At 40.3% G+C, this 26,237-nt stretch overlaps 1 protein-coding gene across 4 annotated transcripts in view; it reads left to right on the top strand.

Moving 5' to 3' along the window:
• ccdc24 (coiled-coil domain containing 24) overlaps window positions 1-26,237 on the top strand; it is a 94,667-nt gene that overhangs the window by 60,812 nt on the left and 7,618 nt on the right. For all 4 annotated transcript variants that reach the window (XM_072574420.1, XM_072574423.1, XM_072574421.1 and 1 more), the window contains 3 exons: window positions 6,705-6,759; window positions 20,842-20,911; window positions 24,772-24,886. In XM_072574420.1, coding sequence (XP_072430521.1) covers window positions 6,705-6,759; window positions 20,842-20,911; window positions 24,772-24,886 — 240 coding nt within the window. The remainder of the gene's footprint in view (window positions 1-6,704; window positions 6,760-20,841; window positions 20,912-24,771; window positions 24,887-26,237) is intronic.

The raw sequence follows: 26,237 nt of genomic DNA, 5'->3' as shown, positions 1-26,237 counted from the left end.
TCTCTCACACTGAACGTGAAGTTCAGTCATATTATGATCAATGCTACTGTTATGGACTAGACCAAACCCCCTCAAAATATATTCAGAAGATGGTCTAGACCCTAACTTGTTCTTATTTTGAAGGCAAGTGCAAGATTCTGTATTCCAGATGCAATTTGATTGGCCAAACTACTCTTCTTTAAATAAAACACACTTCATTTTTACACTACAGTTAAAATACAGACTTTTTAAAAAATTGAATGAACTGCAACTCTATCGAAAATAGTTGATTTATATTGACTACTAATTAATTGTTCCAATATAGTACCATCCCATAAGTACATCATTAGCAAAGCCTGAAATGTCGACTTTCCTACTCCTTGGATGCTGCCTGACCTGCTGTGCTTTTCCAGCACCACTCTAATCTAGACTCATCGTTAGCAAAGGCAAGTTCAGTAAAATAGATAGTCTCACAAGCAACTCTCCAGAACAGGAGGAAAAACATTGAGAAAACTGAGAGAGAGCAGCAGGGAGAGATGTACTACAGCTTCCGAATCCCAGCAACGTCTACTAAGAAACTAAAACTAAAAACCTTGGATCTGTGTGAGCTTGACCCCATTCAGGCTGCTTTTGTTGCAACCTTAAAAATAAACCCCAATGCCTCACAAGCTGTTTACTTTAGGGGTTTGAAACAGACCGATCAGCATCTCTAATTTCGATCTTTCTTCGTTTTTAAAAAAAAGGACAGAATACATCTCTTAAAGCCATAGTGTCATCAAGCTACCTAGAGGCATATTAATTATGAGGGAAAGCAGAATTGAGGATTATCAGATCGGCATGGTCTCATTAGTGGAGCAGACTCAAAGGGCTGAATGGCCAAATTTTGTTCATGTACCTTGTGATCTTATGGTCATTCATTAATCTCATCTCATTGTACAATACCTGGTCTAATTAAACTTGCTCTCTGATTGGCCTCAGAATATTTCATTCCAAGGAACTATTGTGAAGACCTTTTGCATGAATTTCTCATCTAGGCTACCTTTATCCATCTGATTTTTGTAGTGTATATATGAATTAAAATCCCCATGATGCATTTCTAATAAGCTCTCATTATTACTACTTTACACTCTGCCCCACTGTAAGGTTACTGTTTGCTATAAGCCATTCTGTCAACTGGCTTCTTTCCTTTATCATTTCTCATGTCTACCCAAGCTATTTTTGCACTCTACTTCCCTGAACTTAGGTCATTCCTCTGAATTATGTTCATGCCATCAGTAATTATTGGCTCTAAAAGTGATTTTAAAAAGTACATGAAATCCTTGATTTAATAAAGAGTACAAAAACAGGAAAGTTATGATAAAATGCTAGTTGAAACTCAACTAGAGTATAGTGATCAGTTCTGAACATTACACTTTGGGAGAGATCAGAATGGTTTCAACAAGGTGGAAAATAGATCTGAGAATAGTTTCAAGAATGCGATACTTCAGTTACATTAATAAATTTGATTGGGATTATTCTCTTCAGAAGATATGGTTGAGAAATAACTTGGTAAGAAGTGTTCAAACTCAAGAGAGGTCCAGGCAGGATAGATACAAAGAATAGGAGAAAGTGAGGACTGCAGATGCTGGAGATCAGAGCTGAAAATGTGTTGCTGGAAAAGCACAGCAGGTCAGGCAGCATCCAAGGGGCAGGAGAATCGATGTTTCGGGCTTGAGCCCTTCTTCAGGAATGAGGAAAGTGTGCCAAGCAGGCTAAGATAAAAGGTAGGGAGGAGGGACTTGGCGGAGGGGCATTAGAAATGCGATGGGTGGAAGGAGGTTAAGGTGAGGGTGATAGCCGGAGTGGGGGTGGGCGCGGAGAGGTCAGAAAGAAGATTGCAGGTTAGGAAGGTGGTGCTGAGTTCGAGGGTTGGGACTGAGACAAGGTGGGGGGAGGGGAAATGAGGAAACTGGAGAAATCTGAGTTCATCCCTTGTGGTTGGAGGGTTCCTAGGCGGAAGACGAGGCACTCTTCCTCCAGCCGTCGTGTTGCTATGGTCTGGCAATGGAGGAGTCCAAACCTGCATGTCCTTGGTGGAGTGGGAGGGGGAGTTGAAGTGTTGAGCCACTGGGTGGTTGGGTTGGTTGGTGCGGGTGTCCCAGAGGTGTTCTCTGAAACGTTCCGCAAGTAGGCAGCCTGTCTCCCCAATATAGAGGAGGCCACATCGGGTGCAGTGGATGCAGTAAATGGTGTGTGTGGAGGTACAGGTGAATTTGTGACGGATATGGAAGGATCCCTTGGGGCCTTGGAGGGAAGTAAGGGGGGAGGTGTGGGCGCAAGGTTTGCATTTCTTGCGGTTGTTGGGGAAGTTGCCGGGAGTGGAGGTTGGGTTGGTGGGGCGTGTGGACCTGACGAGGGAGTCACGGAGGGCGTGGTCTTTTCGGAACGCTGATAGGGGAGGGAAGGGAAGGGAAATATATCCCTGGTGGTGGGGTCCGTTTGGAGTTGGCAGAAATGACGACGGATGATACAATGTATATGGAGGTTGGTGGGGTGGTAGATGAGGAGTGGGGTTCTGTCCTGGTGGTAATTGGAGGGGCGGGGCTCAAGGGCGGAGGACCGGGAAGTGGAGGAGATGCGGTGGAGAGCATCGTCGATCACATCTGGGGGGAAATTGCGGTCTTTGAAGAAGGAGGCCATCTGGGTTGTTCGGTATTGGAATTGGTCCTCCTGGGAGCAGATGCGGCGGAGACAAAGGAATTGTGAATATGGGATGCCGTTTTTACAGGAGAAAGGGTGGGAGGAGGTGTAGTCTAGGTAGCTGTGGGAGTCGGTCGGTTTTGAGTAAATGTCTGTGTTGATTCGGTCACTTGGGATAGAAATGGAGAGGTCGAGAAAGGGGAGGGAGGAGTCTGAGACGATCCAGGTAAATTTGAGGTCGGGGTGGAAGGTGTTGGTAAAGTGGATGAACTGTTCAAAGAACAGACAAAGTTATTTCCCTGTGGTGGGGGAGTCCAGAGCTAGAGGGCATAGGTTTAGGGTGAGGGGGAAAGATTTATAAAAGAGACCTAAGGGGCAACTTTTTCATGCAGAGGGTGGTACGTGTATGGAATGAGCTGCCAGAGGAAGTGGTGAAGGCTAGTACAGTTGCAACATGTAAAAGGCATCTGGATGGGTATATGAATAGGAAAGGTTTGGAGGGATATGGGCCCGGTGCTGGCAGGTGGGACTAGATTGGGTTGGGATATCTGGTCGGCATGAACGGGTTGGACTGAAGGGTCTGTTTCCATGCTGTACATCTCTATGGCTCGATAATGCCAGGATTGAGAACCAAAGCATGTTGATTTAAGGTGATTGGCAAAAATACAGATGACAGTATGGGATCAGTTTGTTTAAAGTAGCGATGGTTCATATCTGCCTGAGAGGTTGGCTTTCGAAAGGAAATTGAATAATTATCCAAGGAGAATTTGCAGAGCTACAGGAAAAAGACAAGGGAGTGTTACTCTTTAGCATAAGTTTAATAGTCAAAATGGCCTCGTGCTGTGATATAACTATTTTATAATTTTGTTTCATATTTCTACATATAAAATCATAAAACTGACACAAAAGATAGCTACAACATAAATACCTCTAATTGCACCAACTTCAGAAAAGCATCTCTTACTATACCAGTGTGAATTTTCCATTGTCCACCCATCCCATATTGCATAACTTCCCTGAACAAAAAAGTCACTTTACTGTTTAATTTATTATTGGCACTTGTATGTTATGTATTCATAATTAAAATCATATAAAATTGTTTTGTGACTGTCCACACTTACAAAATGACCAAACGACGTGTTCTTCCATCAATTTGTTCTTTATTTTGTGGAAATTCCTGAGTTGCACTGTTACTTGTAACATTACCAATCCTCATTATTCATATTGAATTTAACATATTGGTAATGTTAAGAATGTTCCTTTGATTCAGTAAAACATCTGCAAAAAACTGAGTGTACTTTCAAATACATTGTCGTCCATAAGAGAAAACCAACTGCTGTCTTTTAATCTTATTACATTGACTGTTTCCAAGTGTAATAGCTGCCATCTGGATTGCACTGAATTCCTAGACTCATCAAAGGAATGCAAACTGTAAATTTAAGTGCCAGACTCTAAAGGGAATTCAGTGTAGAAATCCTGTTTTAACGACAAAGGAACTGTTGTAAAATGAGGCTCACATTGAGTGTTGCCGACCAAGACTAGAATGGTACAGAAAATTAAAATAACAGGCCTGCAAAATAACAGACCTCAAATGAAGGTCAACGTGAACTTGAACAGCCACTCTTATGTTATAGTTATCATAACATGATCAAGTTTCATGTAGTGTTTGTAAGAGATAAGTGAAGATTGGATACTAGAATTTTGGATTTAAGTAAGGCAGACTTCAATGGGATGAGATGAGACAGAGTCTCCAGTCGAGTGTGTGACTCTGGAAAAGCACAGCAACATCCGAGGAGTAGGAGAATCGACGTTTTGGGCAAAAGCCCGATTCCTGATGAAGGACCTTTGCCCGAAATGTCGATTCTCCTGCTCCTCGAAAATTGCCTAACCTGCTGTGCTTTTCCAGCCCCACACTGTTGACTCTGGCCTCCAGCATCCGCAGTCCTCACTTTTGCCGATGTGGCAGAGACTGTCCACAGTAAACTGGAAAGTTCTGCTAATAGATAAAACAACCCGGGAACAGTGGAGGGTGTACAAAGAAACATTTAGTTATTCAGAAGCACTTTGTACCCATAAGACGGAAAAGCTCCACCTCAAAAAAAAATACAGCCCTGGGCATCAGAGGAGATAAGGGGTGGGACACCATAAAATTAAATCAAAGGGCTTATAAAAATGTAAAGAATAGTAGATCCCACAGAATAGGACAAAAACAAAGGCCACCAAAGGAATGTATTGGGGCTTTTACTCTAGGACTTATTGCAGTTCTGGCAGTGTCACTACAAACTCTGCTGGAGCAGTTGGTCAATTAGATTGATCAGATCCAGAGGGCTGTTTCCATTGAGGGGCTGAAGACTTGCTGTGCTCTAATTAAGCCTGCCTGTAGTACATTGAGTGTGGAGCAGTATCATTCATAGTGTGTCAGCTAGGCAAGAGGGAAATAAATGCAAATTATGCAGAGGCATTTTTAGGACATCTATCGTCAATCTTTAAGGCATTCCAAAGTGCTTTGCATCTAATGGAGCGTTGTGACTATTACCATGTCTGCAAAGATGACTGCTAATTTATATGCACCAAAGTTTCAGAAGAAGGAATGAGATAAATGGCTGTTGAATTATTTTGTTGTGTTACTCATTAACAGTTTTAAATATTGGTGAAGATAATTGGAGAACTATCATCCTCATCTGAGAACAACTCCCTGGAATCTCTCGTGTGCATCTGAAAGGACAGGTGGCACTTCAGTTTAATATCTCATCTGAAAGATGGTACCTTCAACAGTACATCACAACATCAGCAGTGTACAGATGTGCGAGCTTGGATTATGGGTGCAGGCCTTTGGATTGGGGTTTAAAACTATGATCTTCAGACACTGTGAATGTAGCACTGTTATTGACTACAGACAGTAACACATCACCATAAACCTCTGATCTGTTGAATTACAACAATGTGTGTCAAAAGTCATTGCTTGTTTAGAATATTCTTTTATGTCATCAGAGTGTATCCAAGCAAAAGTATAATAAAAGCAGAGTCTTGTGTACCTGCCAGTGTTAAATGTTCAAATAAAAAACACCTTTGTCTGACCTATACCAGGAATACGCCTTCAGTTATGTTTTCGATCAGATGCATTAAAGAATGTCTGATAGAGGGTGTCATTTACTGATATGCTTGTGTTCAGTTTAATATGCTGAGGTTTTACTTATACTGTTGTGAGGTGGTGTCTCCATTGTTTGATATCTACAGCCATGTCAAGATTAGAAAATAGACCTTTAAGGGGAAAAAATAATGTTTACATCCACGTTTTTAGCTGCAAACACTGAGATGTTGGACAGTGATAAACTGAAGATAATTCAAATAATTTGAGTATGTTTGCATAGATCTGTAGAGATATTAGGCACAATATGTCATTGATAATTTTTGAGCTTTTAAATGTTGGAAATAATGAATTTAATTTTCCTGTTCTTTGATTCTGTTTTTCGTTACTGTCTAGATACCTATGGTGAAAGTGTCCGGAAACCGTTAGGTTTTACAGGGATGTAGTATTCAGTAGAGAGGGTGCAAATCAAGTCTTTTATATAAAAGAAGCTACTTTAATTATGCTGTTGTCATTGAATCCCAGTCAATGACATCTGATTACTCAAGTTAGCAAGGAACTGTTAACAGCAGTATTTAATTATTGGTCTTTACCTTGTATGGAAATTTGAAATATAATTGGTAGATGGTTAAAAATCACACACCACCAGGTTATAGTCAAACAGGTTTAATTGGAAGCACAAGCTTTCGGAACGCCGCTCCTTAATCAGGCACTCCGAAAGCTAGTGCTGCTTCCAATTAAACCCGTTGAACTATAACCTGGTGTTGTGTGATTTTTTAACTTTATACACCCCAATCCAACATCGGCATCTCCAAATCATAATTGGTAGATGTTATCCAAAATAATTTGGACAGTTTATACTGCATCTTTCAGTGAGGATCTGAGTAGTTCAGCTTCCATGTTTAGATACTTTGATAAATTCTTTTGGGTTTTAATGATATGTATGTATCTTCTCCAGATCTATTTTACAAGAGGAATGCAACACTTTGGAGAAACATATCCAGTTCCTACAGGTAAATGGCCTTAAAGAGTCTGATATAATTCATTAGTTACATAGTCTATGATACTGATTTATTGAGCTCTAAGTTCACCTCAAAGGCCTTGCTTGCCAAGATCCAAAAAAATTTCCATGTTCTGTGACGTTTGCCTGAAGAAGTAGAATTGCCTATACTAATTGCACAAATTTACAGAAAGTTAACTTTCAGTAAAGTCCTATATTTGGACATTCCTGTATTACTGTAGAACTAGTTACTTGCAAATACAGAAATTTCTGTAAATAAAGCAACACTATCCCAAACTCTATTTTTACAATCACCCAGGAATCCTGCATATTCACTTCACAGATATGACTGGAATATGATATTCTGCATATCAAGCTGGCCAGACAGCATCCGAGGAGCAGGTGTATCGGCTTTTCACGAAACGTCAATTCTCCAGCTCTTAGGATGCTGCCTGACCAGCTGTGCTTTTCCAGCACCACACTCTTTGACTTTGATCTCCAGCGTCTGCAGTCCTCACTCTCTCCTCCATTCTGCATGTCAAATCAGGAAATATATTAGTAACATTTTCTTCATAATTTAGTTTCAACAATTGTCTAAAATTATGAAACTCAGATGTTTGAACTAGCAAATCAGTAGTTTAAAAATTGATTGTGTCCTTGTATTAGTTCCATCATGAACTTTACAAGATGGTGTTTCTTTAATCTAGAAATTACAATACAATTTTAATGGCTTCTGTTATGAAAAGAAGAACATAAGAACTAGGAGCAGGAGTAGGCCATCTGGCCCTTCGAGCCTGCTCCGCCATTCAACCAGATCATGACTGATCTTTTCGTGACCTCAGAGCCACTCACCCGCCCTCTCACTGTGACCCTTAATTCCTTTACTGTTCAAAAGATTATCTATTATAGCTTTCAAAACATTTACTGAGGAAGCTTCAACTACTTCACTGGGCAGGGAATTCCACAGATTCACAACCTTCTGGGTGAAGAAATTCCTTCTCAATTCAATCCTATATGTGCCCCCCCCTACGTTTGAGGCTACGTCCTCTTGTCCTAGTTTCACCTGCCAGTGGAAACATCCAGTCTACTTTTATCTATTCCCTTCATAATTTTATTTGTTTCTATGAGATCTTCCCTCATTCACCTAAATTCCAATGAATATAATCCTAGTCTACTCAGTCTCTCCTCAAAAGCCAACCCCCTCAACTCCGAAATCAACCTATTGAACCTCCTCTGCATCCCTTCTCGTGCCAGTATACCCTTTCTCAAGAAAGGAGACCAAAACTTCTTACCATATTCCAGGTATGACCTCACCAGCAACCTGTACAGCTGTAATGTAATCTCTCTGCTTTTAAACTCAATCCCTTTAGCAATGAAGGACAAAATTCCATTTGCCGCCTTTATTACCTGTTGCACCTGCAGACCAACCTTCATGCACAAGGACACCCAAGTCCCTCTGCACAGCAACATGTTGCAATTTCTTAGCATTCAAGTATCTCAACTGACTTTTTCAAGGCAAGTATAATGAGTAATGATGTAAATATTGATTCTTTAAACCATTCCAAGTATGAGATATTGGGGATGAGAAAGGAAAAGATGGAAGAAATTCCACAAGTATCACACCTTTATTTGGAATAAGTGGATGAATACAACAACAGTGCTTTCATATCCAGCTCAATTTGCTTCACTTTAATCCCATGGGCCAGATATGTAATCTTTGGCCACAAAATACTCAACACGGGCTAATGTGTAATTTGAGTCATAGTGTAATTATCCATGGTAATACATTTACTATTTAATGTCAATTTAACATGATCACTATAATTGTATAAAACTTTTCATTAAGAAATCTCACAGGCAATCAAATACTGAAACAATTATTTAAACGTTATTACATATAGCAACCAAAATAAGATCCCTCAGTAAAGAAGTTAAGCCTCACAACTCAACTTGATTACTACCAGGTTAAAGATGAAATTTAGTATGATTCCTCCCAACTGTGTCTAGTCTCTGGACATGACCTTGTTGTTTTCCAGAGTTCTATTCTGAGGATTCCGGAATTGAATTCTAAGTTTGTGGCGTAACATTATTGTTAACCCTTTAGATTCTTTCATCCAAATTATTGACTAACTACACCTCTTGAACCATTAAATCTGTAGCTTGCCACCTTATCAGAAGTAGTTCCTTTGTTTCTTGTTACATTTGGCATTGACTGTCCTTTTCAAGACACAGATTAAGATTAACTCCTCAAATACTTCTGCAGAGTAATCAATTGTCTTTGTGGCATAAGGCACCTATTTATCAAGCAGTTGTTAAAACAGTTTTGTTCCTGTAGCTTTGCCTTCTCCTCCCACACGTGGCTTAGTGCTTTCAATTCATGTATACATTTGTCCTTGTTCCTTAATAGTTTATTCCAGAGTTATTGCTGCTGCTTTCAGTCTGTGAACAGTTATTAAAGTTCTGAAGTTTACTCTATCACCCATTCCTTTATCTGCCCTACCGACTTTTTCTCCTGATCTTTACCTCCACCTATCCACTTACCCTCCCTCACCCCACCCCTGTCGTCATCATAAAAATCAACTTTTCCTAGCTCCTTGCAGTTCTGAAGAACGGTCACTGAACTCAAAATGTTGACTTCACTTTTTCTTCACAGGTGCTGCCCATTGTACTCTGTTGTTCCAGCAGTTTTTGTTCTGGTTTCTTTTGATTGTCTGTTGTTTTATAGTTGCAAGAGTGCTGAGTTCATAAATACACAGTTCTTTTTCAACTTCACCTGGGGAGACTTCAACTCTTTACTTTTTTTTTTATTTTCGAAAGAGTATATTTCAGAGCAATTACATTCCATAAGCCACAATGAACCAAGTTACCAAAGGAGGTAGCCAGTTGAAATCAAGACCCACCTTTGGGATGAATTCTGTTTAAAAGTTTTCATTATCAGGACTAGCATTTTAGCAGATTGTGTCTGTTTAGCTAGCACTACCCTTTACAAATGTTGGTGGAATACAGATATTAATTTATGATACCAACACAACAAAAGCAGAAACTACACACAAAGAATGGTCGATGTCTGGAACTCTCTTCCACAAATGACAGTGGTGACAGGCTCAGTTGTTAAGTTTAAATCAGAGATAGATAAAGTTTTGTTAAACAAAGTTGTTAAGGGATATGAACCAAATGCAGGTATACGAAATTAGGCCACAGATCAGCCAGAATCTCATTGAATTTTGGAATAGGCTCCAGGGGCTGAATGGCTTACTCCTGTCCCTATATTCCAAGAAACAGAAAGTCTCAGTAAAATTGCAACGTGTTCGAAATCCATCAGTATACATTTGTGGGAAACTCTAATGCTGTTCTGATAAAATCATAGGATATTTACAACCTGTGAAGAAGTTACTGATCAGGAGATAGTGAGGACTGCAGATGCTGGAGAGTCACATAAGTCATTGACCCTGTTCTCCATGCAAGAGAAATTTAGCTAATATCACTTAGTTCCCTTTTTCCTATAGCCCTGCAATATTTATTTCTGTTCAGATAATTAACCAATTTCCTTTTGAAAGTCTACAATTGAATCTATTTCCACCACATTTTCAGGGAAGCTATTCAAGAGATTAGCCGCTGATTGTATTAAAATAAAAAAAATTCTCTCATGTCACCTTCAGTTCCTTTGCTACTTTCTTGAAATTTGTGTTCTCTGGTTCTTGATGCTTCAACTCTAGGAATAGTCTATCTGTTATGTTCAGAATCCTCATGATTGTGAACATCTCCATCAAACCTTCTCTTTAACTTCACTATGGAGAACAACTTCCCCAATCCCCATCTAAAGTACCTCATTACTGGAACCATTCCTGTAAATCTTTTCTATGTCATCTCTTATGCCTTCATATCCTTCCCAAAGTGTGTTGAATTAGACATTTTATTCCAGTTGAAGCCAATCCAAGATTCGCCATAATTTCCTTGCTTTTTGTACTCTCTGCCTCTACTTCTAAAACCCAGGATACCCCCTTTTTTTAAATCTGCTTTCTCAACCTCCCCTATGATCTGTGTACATACAGCCTAGATATCGCTGTAGCTACATCCTATTTAGAATTATTAGATTAGATCAGTTACAGTATGGAAACAGGCCCTTCGGCCCAACAAGTCCACACCGACCCGGTGAAGAGTAACCCACCCAGACCCGTTCTCCTACATTTACCCCTTCACCTAACACTACGGGCAATTTAGCATGGTCAATTCACCTAATTATATCCTTCATTTCATTCCTTGTCCTCATTTTTCATACCAAAATGTATAACTTTACACCCACTGACTTTACGTCATGACTGCAGCACTCAACATCATATGCTGTGTGAGTCAAAAAGTGTGGCGCTGGAAAAGCACAGCACCTGAGGAACATGAGAGTGGATATTTTGAGCATCAGGAATGTGGAGTGGGGGGGGCAGTGGGCAAGGGGGCTGAGAGATAAATGGGAGGGGGTTTGGCTGGGGGAAGGTAGCTAGGAATGCGATAGGTAGATGAAGGTGGGGGCTGATGGTGGTTGGCTAGAGTGGCGGGTAGAGCGGATAGGTGGGAAGGAAGATGGACAGGTAGGACAGTTCAAGAGGGCGGTGCCGAGTTGGAGGGTTGGACCTGGGATGAGGTGGGGGGAGGGGAGATGAGAAAACTGGTGGTATCAACATTGATTCCATGTGGTTGGAGGGTCCCAATGCAGAAGTTGAGGTGTTCTTCCTCCAGTTGTCAGGTGGCTAGGATTTGGCGGTGGAGGAGGCCCGGTACTTATATGTCCTTGGCAGAGTGGGAGGGGAAGTTCAAGTGGTATCTCTCACCCCCTTGCCCCCCCAACATTCCTGATGAAGAGCTTATGCTTGAAACGCCGACTCTTCTGCTCGTGATCCAACCTGACCTGCTGTGCTTTTCCAGCACCACACTTTTTGACTCTGATCTCCAGCATTTGCGGTCCTCACTTGTTCCTACTCAATTAAATGCTGTGTGTACCATTCTGCCTGCTTATGTCCTCTTGAAGTACAGGAACTATTCTAATCACACATCACAATATTTACAAGTTTGTTATCTGCAGTTTTCTTAAGTTGTGCCTTGTACTTCCAAGTCAAGTACTTCCTTGTACCCATTATTTTTATACTCCCCAGCTAGATGGCATCATTAAATTGCAATGTAATCAGAAAAGAAGACCAATCATGAACTTTGAACATAAATTTTGCTTTTTTGAACTGGCAACTCCAGCAGCTGCAGCTTGTCAGGAGAGTTTGAGAGTATAAAGCTCAGATAGATTGTTGGCAAGGTTTCCAATGTTCTTCCATCATTACACAGGAAACCTTTTGCAAATGGAAAACATCTTCTGACACTTTGACAAATGCCAAATCCATCTCCTTTTACACAACTAAAAATGCTTTTTCAGTCAACCATGGATTTCAGAACACCACTAATTGAAGTTGTAGGCAATATCCCAGTTTATTGAAATGACATGCAGCTTTTTAAGAGTTGTGTTGGTAGATTAAATCCCAAAGCTATGTCTCCAACAACAGCAGCTGTTATGTACCTTATATTAGCTGAGGTAACAATTTACTTTCTTCAGCTTCAATTGGCATGTTGTCATGGGAATAATCTGAGTGACAGTGATATTAATTAATCATGACTGCGGAAGTATTCTGGGCATTCTTGAAACCTGCCATAGTCTATTGACAAATTTCATTTTAGTTTTTCAGGAAAACTGATGGAAAATGTTTTTTCAGAACAACTTCTCTTTCAGCAAAACATTTGAGCAGTGTTTTATTAAAATAACATAACTCCCATTTGCCAAAATGGTGTGCAGTTTTTTGACCAATGCTTGTCACAGAAGAAAGGGGCTAATATCTCACTAGTTATCACAATTTATTTGAAGACTTCTGTATCGAATTCCATATGAAGAAATTAGTATTGAAAGTATAATGGGATGACACAAAAAAAGATCTTCACGACGTAGAGTTAGGGCCCTTTGACAACTTCAAATACAGAAATTGGAGATCATGGGTCAGGCTGTGCAAAGTATACTTAGAATAGAGAAGGAACAAAATAGCTACAAAGACTTCAAGAGAATAGTGTAAGAATTGAAGAGTTTAACAAAAAAAAGTAAAGTGATGGAAGAATAGTGGAAGAAGGATAAATTTGAAGTGGTACTGTTACTCAACCAAATTCAACGGATTTGATGAAGCTATCCGTTGTTGAAGAGCTCGAGTTATGTTTGTTATGCTCTAATTGTCATGCTCCACTCTGTTTCTTTTGTCTGTCATCTTCCTCAGCTGTGTGTGGGAGAAATTATGTCTCATTAATTTGATTGAGTTTTTTTGATGAGGTGACAAAAAGGCAGAGTGGTAGATGCTGTCTATATGGATTTCAGTAAAGCATTTGACAGGGTTCCATATGATACACTGGTTAGTAAGGTTATATCACATGGGATCTAGGGGGAGGTAATTAATTGGATACAAAATTGGCTTGAAGGTAAGCGACAGAGTGGTGGTAGAGGGTTGCTTTGTGGTTTGGAGGCCTGTGACGAGCAGTGTGTCAAGGGTCGGTGCTGACTGTTTTTCGTCATCTTATATACATGATTTGGATCTGAATATAGGATGATGTTTAGTAAATTTGCAGATGACACCAAAAAGGTGGTGTAGTGGACAGTGAAGAGGATTATCTCAAGAGTTCAATGGGACCTTGATCAGATGGGTCAAGGAGTGGCAGGTGGAGTTTAATTTTGATAAATGTGAGGTTTTGCATTTTGATATGGCAAATCAGTACAGGACATATACACTTAATGGTAGGGCTCTGGGGAGTGTTGCCAACCAATGTTTATAGGGATGTTTATAGGGTTTGAGCTGCCGGGAGAGTCTGAATAGGTTGGGGCTCTTTTCCTTGGAGTGTCGGAGACTGAGAGGTGATTTTAGAGGTTTATAAAATCATGAGGGACATGGATAGGATGAATAGCTAAGGTTTTTTTCCAAACTTCCAAACTTGAGTCTAAAACTGGAGGGCATAGATTTAATGAGAGAGGGGCAAGATTTAAAAAGGACCTGTGGGGTAACCTTTTCACATAGAGGGTGGTGCCTGTGTGGAACAAGCTACCAGAGAAAGTGGTGAAGGTGGGTACAATTACAACTTCTAAAAAGCATCTGAATGGTATATGAATTGAAGGGTTTCAACGGATATAGACCAAATGCTGGCAAATGGGATCCTGTCAGATTCGGTGTCTGGTCGGCACAGAGTTGTGCCGAGTGTCTGTTTTTGAGCTATATGACTCTATAATTACGCTGTCCTTAATCTCCCTTCCCACTGCACTACAGTTTCTGAGTCCTGGGAGAACAGGTAATAAATCAGAACAAGAGAAATCATTAAGAGCAGCTTGTGACAGGGATTTTCAAAGCCAGATTGGAGAAAGTGACGAATTGTGATTCTTAGTGAGATTGTGAGATTTGATGACCCAAAATGTTTTAAAGTCTGGAGAGAATTGCTCCAAAATCCATAGTGATCTGTCTTTACCACATTTGTTACTTGATGTGTGCTGTACGGGTGTTTGATTGCAGTCTATTACCCATGTTAATCTCGCATTTATTCTGCGTGTTAGAAATAAGGTGCACATGTGAATTGTATTACTGTTCTAACTTTGTATTGTAAAGTTTATTGTTTTGTTCCAAATTCTGGAATCTTCAGACTTTATTCTCTTAATAAATCCCTGAATCTCTTTCTTTGTCTACTTCAAAGCTAGAAGATTCTGGTCCTTAGCCAGATTACAACATAAGTTTGGTGATCTGGACCGAGATCAAATCAATATTTATGTTAGATCCTTTGCAATCTCAGGATATCGCAAATATCTTTATAGCCACTTAAATGGTGTATTTTCAAGTGTACTCCCTGCACATTTTTTAAAAAATGCAGCAGTTAATTTTCACAAAGTATTTTCATACACAGGAGTGAGATAATATTCTAATTATGTTGATTGAGTGATAAATATTGGCCAGAACACTAGTTTTCTTTAAGCTATTACTTGGAGATCTTTTATGTCCAACAAAGTGAGTCCAAGAAACATGCAACATTTCTCAGTTCTGCACTAAAATGACTTGATTTTAGTGGACTTAAGCACGTGTAATGAAGCTTGAACTCTCACTTCTCAGAAAAGACTACTACCACCGAGCCATAACTGAGACCTTAAAGACATTAAGGACAAGACTGAAGAATATCTAAATTCATAAAGAGTGCATAATGGATCATGCAATTCAACTGTGATTGTGAATGCTGAAAGGCACAAAGTCTGGTTATGCACATATTTGGCAAATAGGAAGATGTTTGTGGCTGTAGGAGGTCAGGCATCTTAGCTCCAGCACATCTGCAGGAGCTCCACAGGGTAGTGTTCCAGGCCCAAGCATCTTCAACTGCTTCATCAAAGACCTCCCTTTCATTATAAAGTCCAAAGTGGAGATGTTTACCTATAATTGCACAATAGTCAGCACCATTTGTGACTCCTCAGATACTAAAGCAATTTATGTTCAAATGCAATGAAATCTGGATAATATCCAGGATTGGGCTGACAATTTGCAAATATTTGTGCCACACAAATGCCAGGCAATGACTGTCTCTATTAAGAGCCTATCCAAACCCTACCCCTTGACATTCAGTGGTGTTGCTATCACCGAATCTGGCACTGTCAAATTCCCTAGAGGTTATTGTTGACCAGAAGCTCAACTGGACTCACCATTTAAATGTGGAGCCTACAAGAGCAGATCAGAGGCCAGGAATACTGCAGCCAAAAACTCATCACCTGACTAGTGCAAAGCCTGACCACCAACTACAAGGCTCAAGTCAGGGGTGTGATGGAATACACCCCACTTGCCTGTTTGGGTTCAGCTCCAACAACACTCAAGAAGCTTGAAGCCGTCCAGGACAAAGCAGTCGCTTGACTGGCAGCACATCTACAAGCATCCATTCCCTCCACAACCGACACTCGGGAATAGCGGTGTGTACTATCTACAAGATGCATTGCAGAAATTCCCTGAAGATGACGAGGCAGCACCTTCCCAAACCCACACCACTTTGATCTAGGAGGGCCAGGGCAGTAGATGTATGGAACACCACCTTCAAATTCCCCTCCAAGGTAGTCACCGTCCTGACTTGGAAATATATCACTATTCCTTCACCTTTTGTGGGTTCAAAATCCTGGAATTTCCACCATAATGACATTTTGGGTCAATATACAGCATGAGGACTGCAACAATTCAAGAAGGCAGCTCATCCCCACCTTCTCAAGGTCAATTAAGGATGGGCAATAAATGCTGGCCAGCCAGCAACATGCACATCCCACGACTGAATATAAAAAAAAAATCAAAATTCAGACTGAGAAAAGGTTTTGAACTTTGGGTGATTTGTCGCAGAAGATGTTTGCTACAAAGTAATGGTGAGTTGGAAAGGAGATTAAGGAAGGTGCAGTTGTGGAGAAGGACAGCTGAGAGGAAAAAGAAGCAGAGTGGAGCATGACAACTAGAAGAGGAATGTGATTAATTGGCATTGGTCTGGAACACTAGTGTTTAGCACTATTACTTGACCATTTCCGCAGATTCACAGATTAGTTGCTCTGTCAACATCGCTTTGTCGTACATAGTTCTATGTTCATTTCTGTGCATTCTTTTGACTTTTGAATTTGGATAATGCCAGAAAAAAGTAGATATCCATTCTACAAGTTAACTACTTATTAATGTTAAGCTTGGTCACTTCCAACTGTGTTATCTTCTGCAGCCCACCTTGTATGTTTGCATATGATGTGTACTGTTTTGTTCATTTTAATTTAGTAGTTAAATTGGGAACTTGCCATTTCATCACAGCCAAAGGTTTACAGTCATACTTTGTTCTTCTAGTTAAATAAAAGTTATTATGCACATGTCTGCCAAGCCAAATTACCGATATCCCGCCCTGATTAACTTCTTAAATGTTCCAAAATGTTCCACAAATGATAGCACAGACATCAAGCAGGGGCTGGAGAGTTGATTTGTGAACGCAGTTAAAAATATCAAAATATCGGCAGAAGTAAAAGTGGTTTCCAAAAGGAATCCTAAAATTTTACGCTAAACTAGCTAATGCTTCTGGAGTCTAAAACAGAATTTTGGAAAGGAGCATTCTTCGTTTAACAAAAAGAAATTGCATTTCCAGCTGAAATAACTAGCAAAATAAATTGAATTAAATAAATATTACAAAAATTTTATGAAGTGTAGCGCATTATTGTTGAAGATAGTTACTCACTAATAGTTAACTACTTTGATTGCCCAGGCTCCATCTGATGGTAAACATTGTTCAGTGCAGGTTTACTGCAGTCGGCCAGGATAACCCGCACCAACTAATTTCTACCATGAGATGGAGCCCATGACTTCAACGGAGAGTAGAAGGTTGCATCAAGGAGTGGCAACCAACTGAAGAAGAAATCCAGGGCTAAGTTTAAAAAAGAACACGCAGAAGCACAAACTGGGGTGACAGCTGGGCCATGCAAGAAGTCTGGAGTCAGGGCAGGGATGGCACAGGGTGTACAGCACTGAAATAGATCCTTCAATCCAACTCGTTCATGCCGACCAGATATCCCAACCCAATCTAGTCCCACCTGCCAGCACCTGGCCCATATCACTCCAAATCCTTCCTATTCATATACCATCCAGATGCCTTTTAAATGTTGCAATTGTACCAGCCTCCACCACTTCCTCTGGCAACTCGTTCCATACACATACCACCCTCTGCGTGAAAAAGTTGCCCCGTAGGTCTCTTTTATATCTTTCCCCTCTCACCCTAAACCTATGCCCTCTAGTTCTGGACTCCCCCACTCCAGGGAAAAGACTTTGTCTGTTTATCTTATCCATGCCCCTCATGATTTTATAAACCTCTATAAGGTCAACCCTCAGTCTCCGCGCTCCAGAGAAAACAGCTCCAGCCTATCCAACCTCTCCCTATAGCTCAAATTCTCCAACCCTGGCAACATTCTTGTAAATCTTCTCTGAACCCTTTCAAGTTTCACAATATCTTTGCGATAGGAAGGAGACCAGAATTGCACGCAATATTCCAAAAGTGACCTAACCAATGTCCTGTACAGCTGCAAAATGACCTCCCAACTCCTTTACTCAATACTCTGACCAATAAAGGAAAGCATACCACACGCCGCCTTCACTAACCTATCTACCTGCGTCTTCACTTTCAAGAAGTTATGAACCTGCACTCCAAGATCTCTTTGTTCAGCAACACTCGCTAAAACCTTACTATTAAGTGTATAAGTCCTGCTAAGATTTGATTTGCCAAAATGCAGCACCTTACATTTATCTGAATTAAACTCTATCTGCCACTTCTCAGCCCATTGGCCCATCTGGTCAAGATCCTGTTGTAATCTGAGGTAACCCTCTTTGCTGTCCACTACATCTCCAATTTTGGTGTCATCTGCAAACTTACTAACTGTACTTCTTATGCTCGCATCCAAATCATTTATGTAAATGACAAAAAGTAGAGGACCCAGAACCGATCCTTATGGCACTCCACTGGTCACAGGCCCCCAGTCTGAAAAACGACCCTCCACCACCACCCTCGGTCTTCTACCATTAAGCCCGTTCTGTATCCAAATGGCGAGTTCTCCCTGTATTCCATGAGATCTAACCGTGTTAACTAGTCTCCCATGGGGAACCTTGTCGAACACCTTAATGGAGTCCATATAGATCACATCTATAGTTGGTGTAGTTTTCACCATGCAACTATAGTATGATGACAGAATCTTGCAATGGATTGTCTAGTTATCCATCTGACTGACTCCTTCATTGGTGAATTGTAAAAGGAGGTGCCTCTTTCGTTGATTCTTAGCCAGATCATTGATGCCGTGTGTGCCATAGTTTGGAATTCATGGTTGCAATCACATTCTTTCCCATCTTTCACCAATGGAGTTGGGACTGCTGCCCACATGTAGGGAGATTCATTAAGGTTCAGCCCTGGGATCTCAGCTGCTGGGCCTGAGTTGAGAAATTGATTACTGTCTATCAGGATAGTGGGCTGATGCTAACTGGATGAATATTCTGGATGAATATTAAATGCTGCAGCTACAGAATGGACTGTATGATTTTAAGCACTTGTTTGGAAGATTTTTCAAATCTTTGTAAGTGGGAAAGTCCGTATTGCTCATGACCTTTTCTGTCACACAATGTGTGGTGTCATCATGGTGAATGGTATCCAGAAGTTGGAATGGATTTAAGCGTTCCTGACAATATCCTCATGGTGGAATTTAGTTGCAAATCCACAATATGTGTGTCATAGCTGCGATCGTGAGTCAGATTGCTAGTCTGCAGCAAAGTACAGATCACTGCTGCAAAATGGAGTGTTCTGGCTCACATTCTAGCAGTAACTTGATCAGTTTCACTGCTTTTTAAAAAATGTTTTGGCAGTTGTTGACGAGGTGTGGTTATTGGGTGAGTGTTTGTCCAGGGTGATACTGATGTACTTTGGAAAAACCGCTGTTTTTCCCCTGCTACTGTCCAGCATAGTTTACTAATATATTTTACATAAGACCAAGCAGAAATTTTATAAATGTAAGTAGCAGTGGTGGTAAAGCAAAAATAAAGGAATTATTTTCTTTTTGTCAGAATTTGCATGGTATATGACATCAGATCTTGAACTGTAAGGTAATTTGTCAGAAGTTCAGATCATTACAGTTACCAACTGCTAAAGATTTGGGGCTTTTGGAATAGTTGGTTGGAAAATCCTTAGTGATTGATTTTAAAATCCCTAACAATTCTCTCCCACCCCTGCCCCACAAACATGTGCAACATTATGCTTGTTTTTCACAAGAATTACAGATCAACAATCTTTTAGAATCATGTTTATCCTCAGAAATATATAGTATCAAATTTGGGCCAAATTTGCAAAGCTACTGTGAGAGTATATCAAAGAAAGTATATGGTAATAAAGGAGAAAATAGTAAGAGAAAATGCATCTTAAAGAAGTTTCCTCTGACATTACAAAGATATACAGTTTATATCGAGTAACCATGCTAAAACTGTCCCGTAGTATCCAGGGTTATGCAGGTTATGTGAGCTAGCCGTGGTAAATGTGGGGTTACAGGGATAGAGTAGGGGTTTGGGTGGGCTGCTCTTTGGAGAGTCAGTGTGGACTCGATGGGCTGAGTGGGCCTGTTCCAGCATTGTAAGGATTCTATGATTCTTTATTCTGTTTAGTCCACTCTGTCACTTTTCTTTTTCTATTACAATAATCCTTTCTCAATCAATAAATGATCATTCAAAGTTAATGGTGTTCAAACTTGTCTCTGATATTAGCTCAAAAAGGGCAATTGAAAATATTTGACTGAACTTTATTCCAGTAAAATAATTGTGTTCAACTAAAATATATGGCAATCTAACAGTGTTAGTCCTGCTATGATCTCTGACCAGACTTCCAAATAATGTTATAATCTAGCAAAGGAACAATTTTGACAAAGTGAGAGATGTAGAAGACTTACTAAGAGATTATAGCCACCCTCCACTGTTTTAACAAACAGCAGTAAACTTCATTATGCAGCATTAGAATAGTAATTCGATACATATGCAACTTATTCTAGCATCCCAGATTATAGTAGCAAATATTGGTGATTGATATTGACTGAACAAACCACAGCACGGACCAAGTAGCAAATTTAATCAATTCAGATCTCATAGGCTTCTTGGTAACTCTTCACTATCACCTCCATACCCCCTCCACCCTCCTAATATTATGTCATGGTGGGTAATCAACTCTCATGTAACTTTAATTCTTTAAAGTTTAAAAGGGTTCCAGTTGCTCACTTTTGCCAGTGTGGTCTTGAAACTGCATCCCAAGTGCTGCTTTGTTGTGCATTGCCTCATTGCCTGCTCCTATTCTGGTTGTTCAATTTCCTTTCTTGAGTCTATCCTCCTCTGGATTCTGGTGCCTTCACTGTAGTACTTAGTTTCAAGCACAACTGACCACTGGCTTCACCAAGCTAGAACTGCTCCCTAGCTTTTTGCAGAGCGTGAATTGGAGAACCAGTGCCTTTGTTAAGGAATGATAATATATGACTGTCTTCCTTTTGTAGGAATGCATAGAAGAAGAACATAATTGCAGCTTGAATTCAATGATGCAAAGTACAATTCCATCAATTGCAGGTATATTTTTATTATGTGTGTTTTGAGTTCTATATCATGCTTACTAATGTAATTAAGGTGGGGTCAGCTGGAGTAAACTGAGAAAGGAGTTTAGTTTTAAAACAAAAAAGACTGTTAATGTACATTGACAGACGTTTTTAAAAAGAACATTCATGACTCAGCAACATCCTAGTGAGGAAGGAGTGTTCTAGGAAGAGGATAAACCAACTATGATTAATAAAGGATGTTATGGACAGTATCAATAAAATCACATAACGTGTCAAAGATCAGTGGTCATTTGGAGGAAAGGGTAAGTTTTAAATGTCAGCAAAAGATGGCCAAAATAACATGAGCAGGAAAATAATAAACTGAGGTTAAACTGGCTAGTAAAATAAAAATGAACAGTATAAGCTGCTTGAAATGTCTAAAAAGGGAGAGAGGCATCAGTGAACATTTGGCCCTTAGCAAATGAGCCTGAGGAACTAGTAATGGCAATCCAGGAAATGGTGGAGGAGTTAAACAAATATTTTGTGTAAGTCTCCAGCGTAAATGATAGAATGGCATTCCAAACTTACTAAATAATGAAGAGGTTAGCAGTGTTTGTTTGAGGTGAAGAGGGGAGGCGCAAGAGGATAAATACTACCTTTATCATTAAAGTATTACTGGGGTTAAAGGCTGATAAGACCCATGGACCTAATGGGTTGCAGCCTATGATAAAGGCCGTATCTACAGTAATTGTCAATGCGCTGGTTGTAATCACCCAAGAATCCTTGTCTACTGGAAAGGTCCATGTGGATCAGAGGATTGCCAATGTAATATCCTCATTCAAAAGGGAGGGAGACAAGAGGGGTAACTATAAGCCGCTTAGCTTGACATCTGTTTTCGGGAAAATGTTATCAAGGACTAATAGCAAAGCATTTAGCAACCTATAATGTGCTCAGGCGAGTAGTTCTCTCAGCAGGTAGGATAGATTTCTAAAAAGCATTACATAAGGTACTACACATAAGGAAAGTTGATAAGAGCACATGGTGTTGGGAGTAGTATATTAGCATGGATAGAGCATTGGCTAACTTATGGAAGACATTTGGGATAAAAGGGGTGTTTTGAGGATGGCCACCTGTAACCAGTGGAATGACATGAGCATCAGTGCTGGAGTTAGTTATTTATGACATATGTTAGTGACATGGATCCACAAAAAGAAATTGCTGGAAAAGCTCAGCAGGTCTTATAGCATCTCTGAGGAGAAATCAGAGTTAATGTTTTGGGTCCAGTGATCCTTCCTCAGAACAAATTTATGGATAACACAAACATAGATGAGAAGGCAAGTAGTGAGAATGACACAAGGAGTCTACAGAGGGGAGTGGGCAAAATCTTGGCCGATGGGAAATAATAAAAAAATGTGAGATTACACACTTTTTGGCAGGAAGAAAAGAAGACCTGAATGTTGTTTAATTATTATATTAAGGGAAAGATTGCAGAAAGTTGCAGCACAGAGGGATTTTGATGTCCTCATACATGATTCACAAAAGACTAGCCTCCAAATACAGTAGGTAATAGGCAAGGCAAATGAAATGTTGGCCTTTATTCCAAAGGGAATGTACAAATTAGACCATGGCTGGAATACCGTAAAGAGTTCTGGTTCTGTATATAAGAAAAGATATACTAAGGTTCACTTGGTTGATGCTTGGGTATGGAAGATTTTTATTTGAGGAGAGTTGAGTAGATTAGAGTTTAGATTCCCTACAGTGTGGAAATAGGCTCTTCGGCCCAACAAGTCCACACCGGCCCTCCAAAGAGTAACCCATCCAGATCCATTTCCCCCTGACTCATTAGGTTAGATTACTTCCAATGTGGAAACAGGCTCTTCGGCCCAACAAGTCCACACCGACCCGCCGAAGCACAACCCACCCATTCCCCTACATTTACCCCTTTACCTAACACTACGAGCATTTAGCATGGCCAATTCACCTGACCTGCACATCTTTGGACTGTGGGAGGCAACCCATGCAGACACGGGGAGAATGTGCAAACTCCACACAGACAGTTGCCCGAGGCGGGAATCGAATCTGGGTTCCTGGTGCTGTGAGGCAACAGTGCTAACCACTGAGTCACCGTGTCATCCGAGTAGGTCGGGTTTATACTCAAGAGTCAAGAGTGGAGTGCTGGAAAAGTAGAGCAGGTTGGGCAGCATCCAAGGGGCAAAAGCCCTTCATCAGGAATGTACTCAGAGTTTAGGAGAACTAACGGAGACCTTACTGAAGCACTACGATTATTCGGGTTCTTGCCAGTGTAAATGTGGAGAGGCTTTCCCCTTTTCGGAGAGTCTGAAACCAGAACGCATTATCTCAGAATAAAGAGTTATCCATTCAAGTCAGATTAGAGGATTTTCATTTCTCTCTGGGTGATGAATCTGTGGAATTCTTTACTGCAGAGGGCCATCATGGTCTGATTGATATCTATATTCAAGGTTGAGATAGACTGATTTTTAAATCAGTAAGGGAATAGAGGGTTATGGAGGAAAAAGGCAGGACAATAGATTATAAGTAGGCTATCGCTGGAAAAGCACAGCAGGTCAGGCAGCATCTGAGGAACAGGAGAGTTGATCTTTCGGACAGGACCCTTCATCAGATTGATGAACGGTTCTGTCCGAAACATTGACTTCCCTGCTGCTCAGATGCTGCCTGACCTACTTTGCTTTTTCCAGGGCCTCATCTACCCACTCTGACTCTCCAGCATCCGCAGTCCTCACTATCTCATAAGTTGATTAGATTCCCAAAAGTATGGAAAACGGGCCATTCGGCCCAACAAGTCCACACCAACCCTCCGAAGAGTAACCCACCCAGATCCAAACCCCCATATTTACCCCTGACTAATGTACCTAACACAATTGGCAATTTAGCATGGTCAATTTACCCGACCTGCACATCTTTGGATTGTGGGAGGAAACCGGAGCACCCGGCAGAAACCCACGCAGACACGGGAGAATGTGCAAACTCCACACAGACAGTCACCAAGGCTGGAATTGAACCGGGTCCCTGGCACTGAGAGGCAGCAGTGCTAACTACTCAGACACCGTGCTGCCCCCACATTGGTTTGTCAACCACTTTAAATGTTCAATATAATGGAAACAAAGGTTTATGTGCAAATATTAATGTACAATGAATTGGTGAGGATATTCAGCAAACTGTATGTTTAAGAATAACATTAAAATCATATTCTCCTCTCCCTTTTCAACCTCCCTTCTAAACATTTATAAAGTGTGAATATTTTTAGCTATGTTTGTGGATCTTTAAAATTATTAACCCCTTTACAAGCTTGCAACTATAACAGTTTCAGGTAAGAGCCTTGTAGTATTAGAAAGAATGCTAAATCAAAGTAGAGTGTTATTCAATGGCTGATGGTTCTCCTTTTTGACTTCACACGCTGAAAACTATACAAATATGAGAAGTTTGAACGTTGAAGAAGCGAAGAATTAGTAAAACAAAAAATCAGCTGATTTAACTCGCGGTTTGCTTTATATATGCCAGAAGAAGCCCCAGTTTCATCTATCTATGCCCTTTTTTAAACCCTATTTTATTAAAATTTGTAACGAGTTGCTAAAGAATGTTGATGGCTTCAATTCAAAGTCATTTATTGTAATGGGAGATTATTCTCCCTCATAAATTCAAAAATCATTTAATCATTGTCTGATATGTTCCAAACACAATTCTCTACTCGCCTAATACTGTGTTTAAACTGAATGCATATTCTGTTTGGGATAAACAGTAAACATTTTATTTCCCTCATCTGCTAAGTTCTCATCCTTTCCGTTTTGTAACTCATGCCCACTTGTTTGAAAGGCTATAGTAAATAGTCTTAAAAGCTTTTGTTTTCATCCTTAGAGTTGAAAGATGAACGGAAAATTCTGGAACGTGACCTGCAGCAGGCACCATCAATACAAAGTCTATTACAGGTTCACAAACCACCTGGGTGCAGGTCCTCAAAAAGATCCTGCAGGTAACATGTATTCAGAGCAGTTTCTTCCTCCTCAGATCATAGGTGAGCAGGGAGGCTCTGGTATTTTACACCTAAAGTACTTTGCTTGTTTGAGGGATCTGTTCAGCAGATTATTAAATCAATTTAAGGATCCCTAAACTAACAAATATATCATTCTCCTCTTATCTACTCATTAAACTCGCCTAATGCAAACAAATTATTAAACTCTTCCACATTCACAAACCAATATTTACATGTCCTCGTTCAAAATTCAAATTAAAAAATAAACTGCAATTAAAATTATGCACTTAGATTGTAATTACCCATCCTAATTGCCCTGGATAAGGTGAAGGTAAATTGTTTTCTTGAACTGCGGCAGCTGTTGAGTTTTCAGGACACATTGTGCTGTTAGAGAGAGAGAGGTCCAGGAAATTGGGCCCATTGGCAGTGAAGAACCATGAAATAGTTCCAAGTCACGGTGGTATGTGACTTGAGGTGAAATGAAAGTGGTTGTGTTCCCATGCATCTGCTGCCATGCTCTTTTAAATGATAGAGGTTGCAGGTTTTTGAAATGATGTCGGAGGAGCTTTGGTGAGTTACTGCTGTGCATTTTGTAAATGATACATACTACTGACACTTGCCGTCAGTTGTGAAGGGACTTAATGTTGAAAGTGTGGGTGGGGTGGTAATTGGGCTGTTTTGTCCAGGCTTCTCGTTTTTAAGCATGTTATTAGCTTGGTGGTTAGCATAGTGTCGTGGATGTTGTCTACACAGGTGGCCAGAAACTATTGATGAGGATTTGTGCAAAAGATAATTAGCGAAGATAGATTGCAAAGAGTATAGGCCAAACATGTGATGGGTACATGATTGGTTAGAAGACAAGAGAAAGGAAGAGTAAGGATTAAAGGGTTCATTCTCTAGCAGAATATGATAAGTGGTGAGGTCCAGGGATCTGTAATGGAGCCTCAGTTTAACTTCTTGCTATTTTTAAAGCTAGATAAATGAATATGGACCAAAAGTGGGATAGTGTGAGGTCATGCACCTGGGTAGAAAGAATAGAGACTATTTTCTAAATGGGGAGAAAATTCAGAAGTCTGAAGTGCAAGAGACTTGGGAATTCTAGTCCATGATTTTCTCAAGGTAAACTTGCAAGTTGAGTCAGTAGATAGGAAGGCAAGTGCAATGATTGCATTTATTTCGAGAGGACTTGAATATAAAAGCAGGGATGTACTTTTGAGGATCTATAACGTTCTGATCAGGCCACATTTCGAGTGTTGTGCACAGTTTTGGGCCACATTTCTTAGGGAGGATGTACTAGTCCTGGAGCGTGTTCAGAGGAGGTTCACGAGAATGGTCCCAGGAATGAACAGCT

This window comes from Chiloscyllium punctatum, chromosome 7 (assembly GCF_047496795.1).
Source record: "Chiloscyllium punctatum isolate Juve2018m chromosome 7, sChiPun1.3, whole genome shotgun sequence".
NCBI classification, from domain to species: Eukaryota; Metazoa; Chordata; class Chondrichthyes; order Orectolobiformes; family Hemiscylliidae; genus Chiloscyllium; species Chiloscyllium punctatum.
This window is presented reverse-complemented; position numbering and strand designations above follow the sequence as displayed.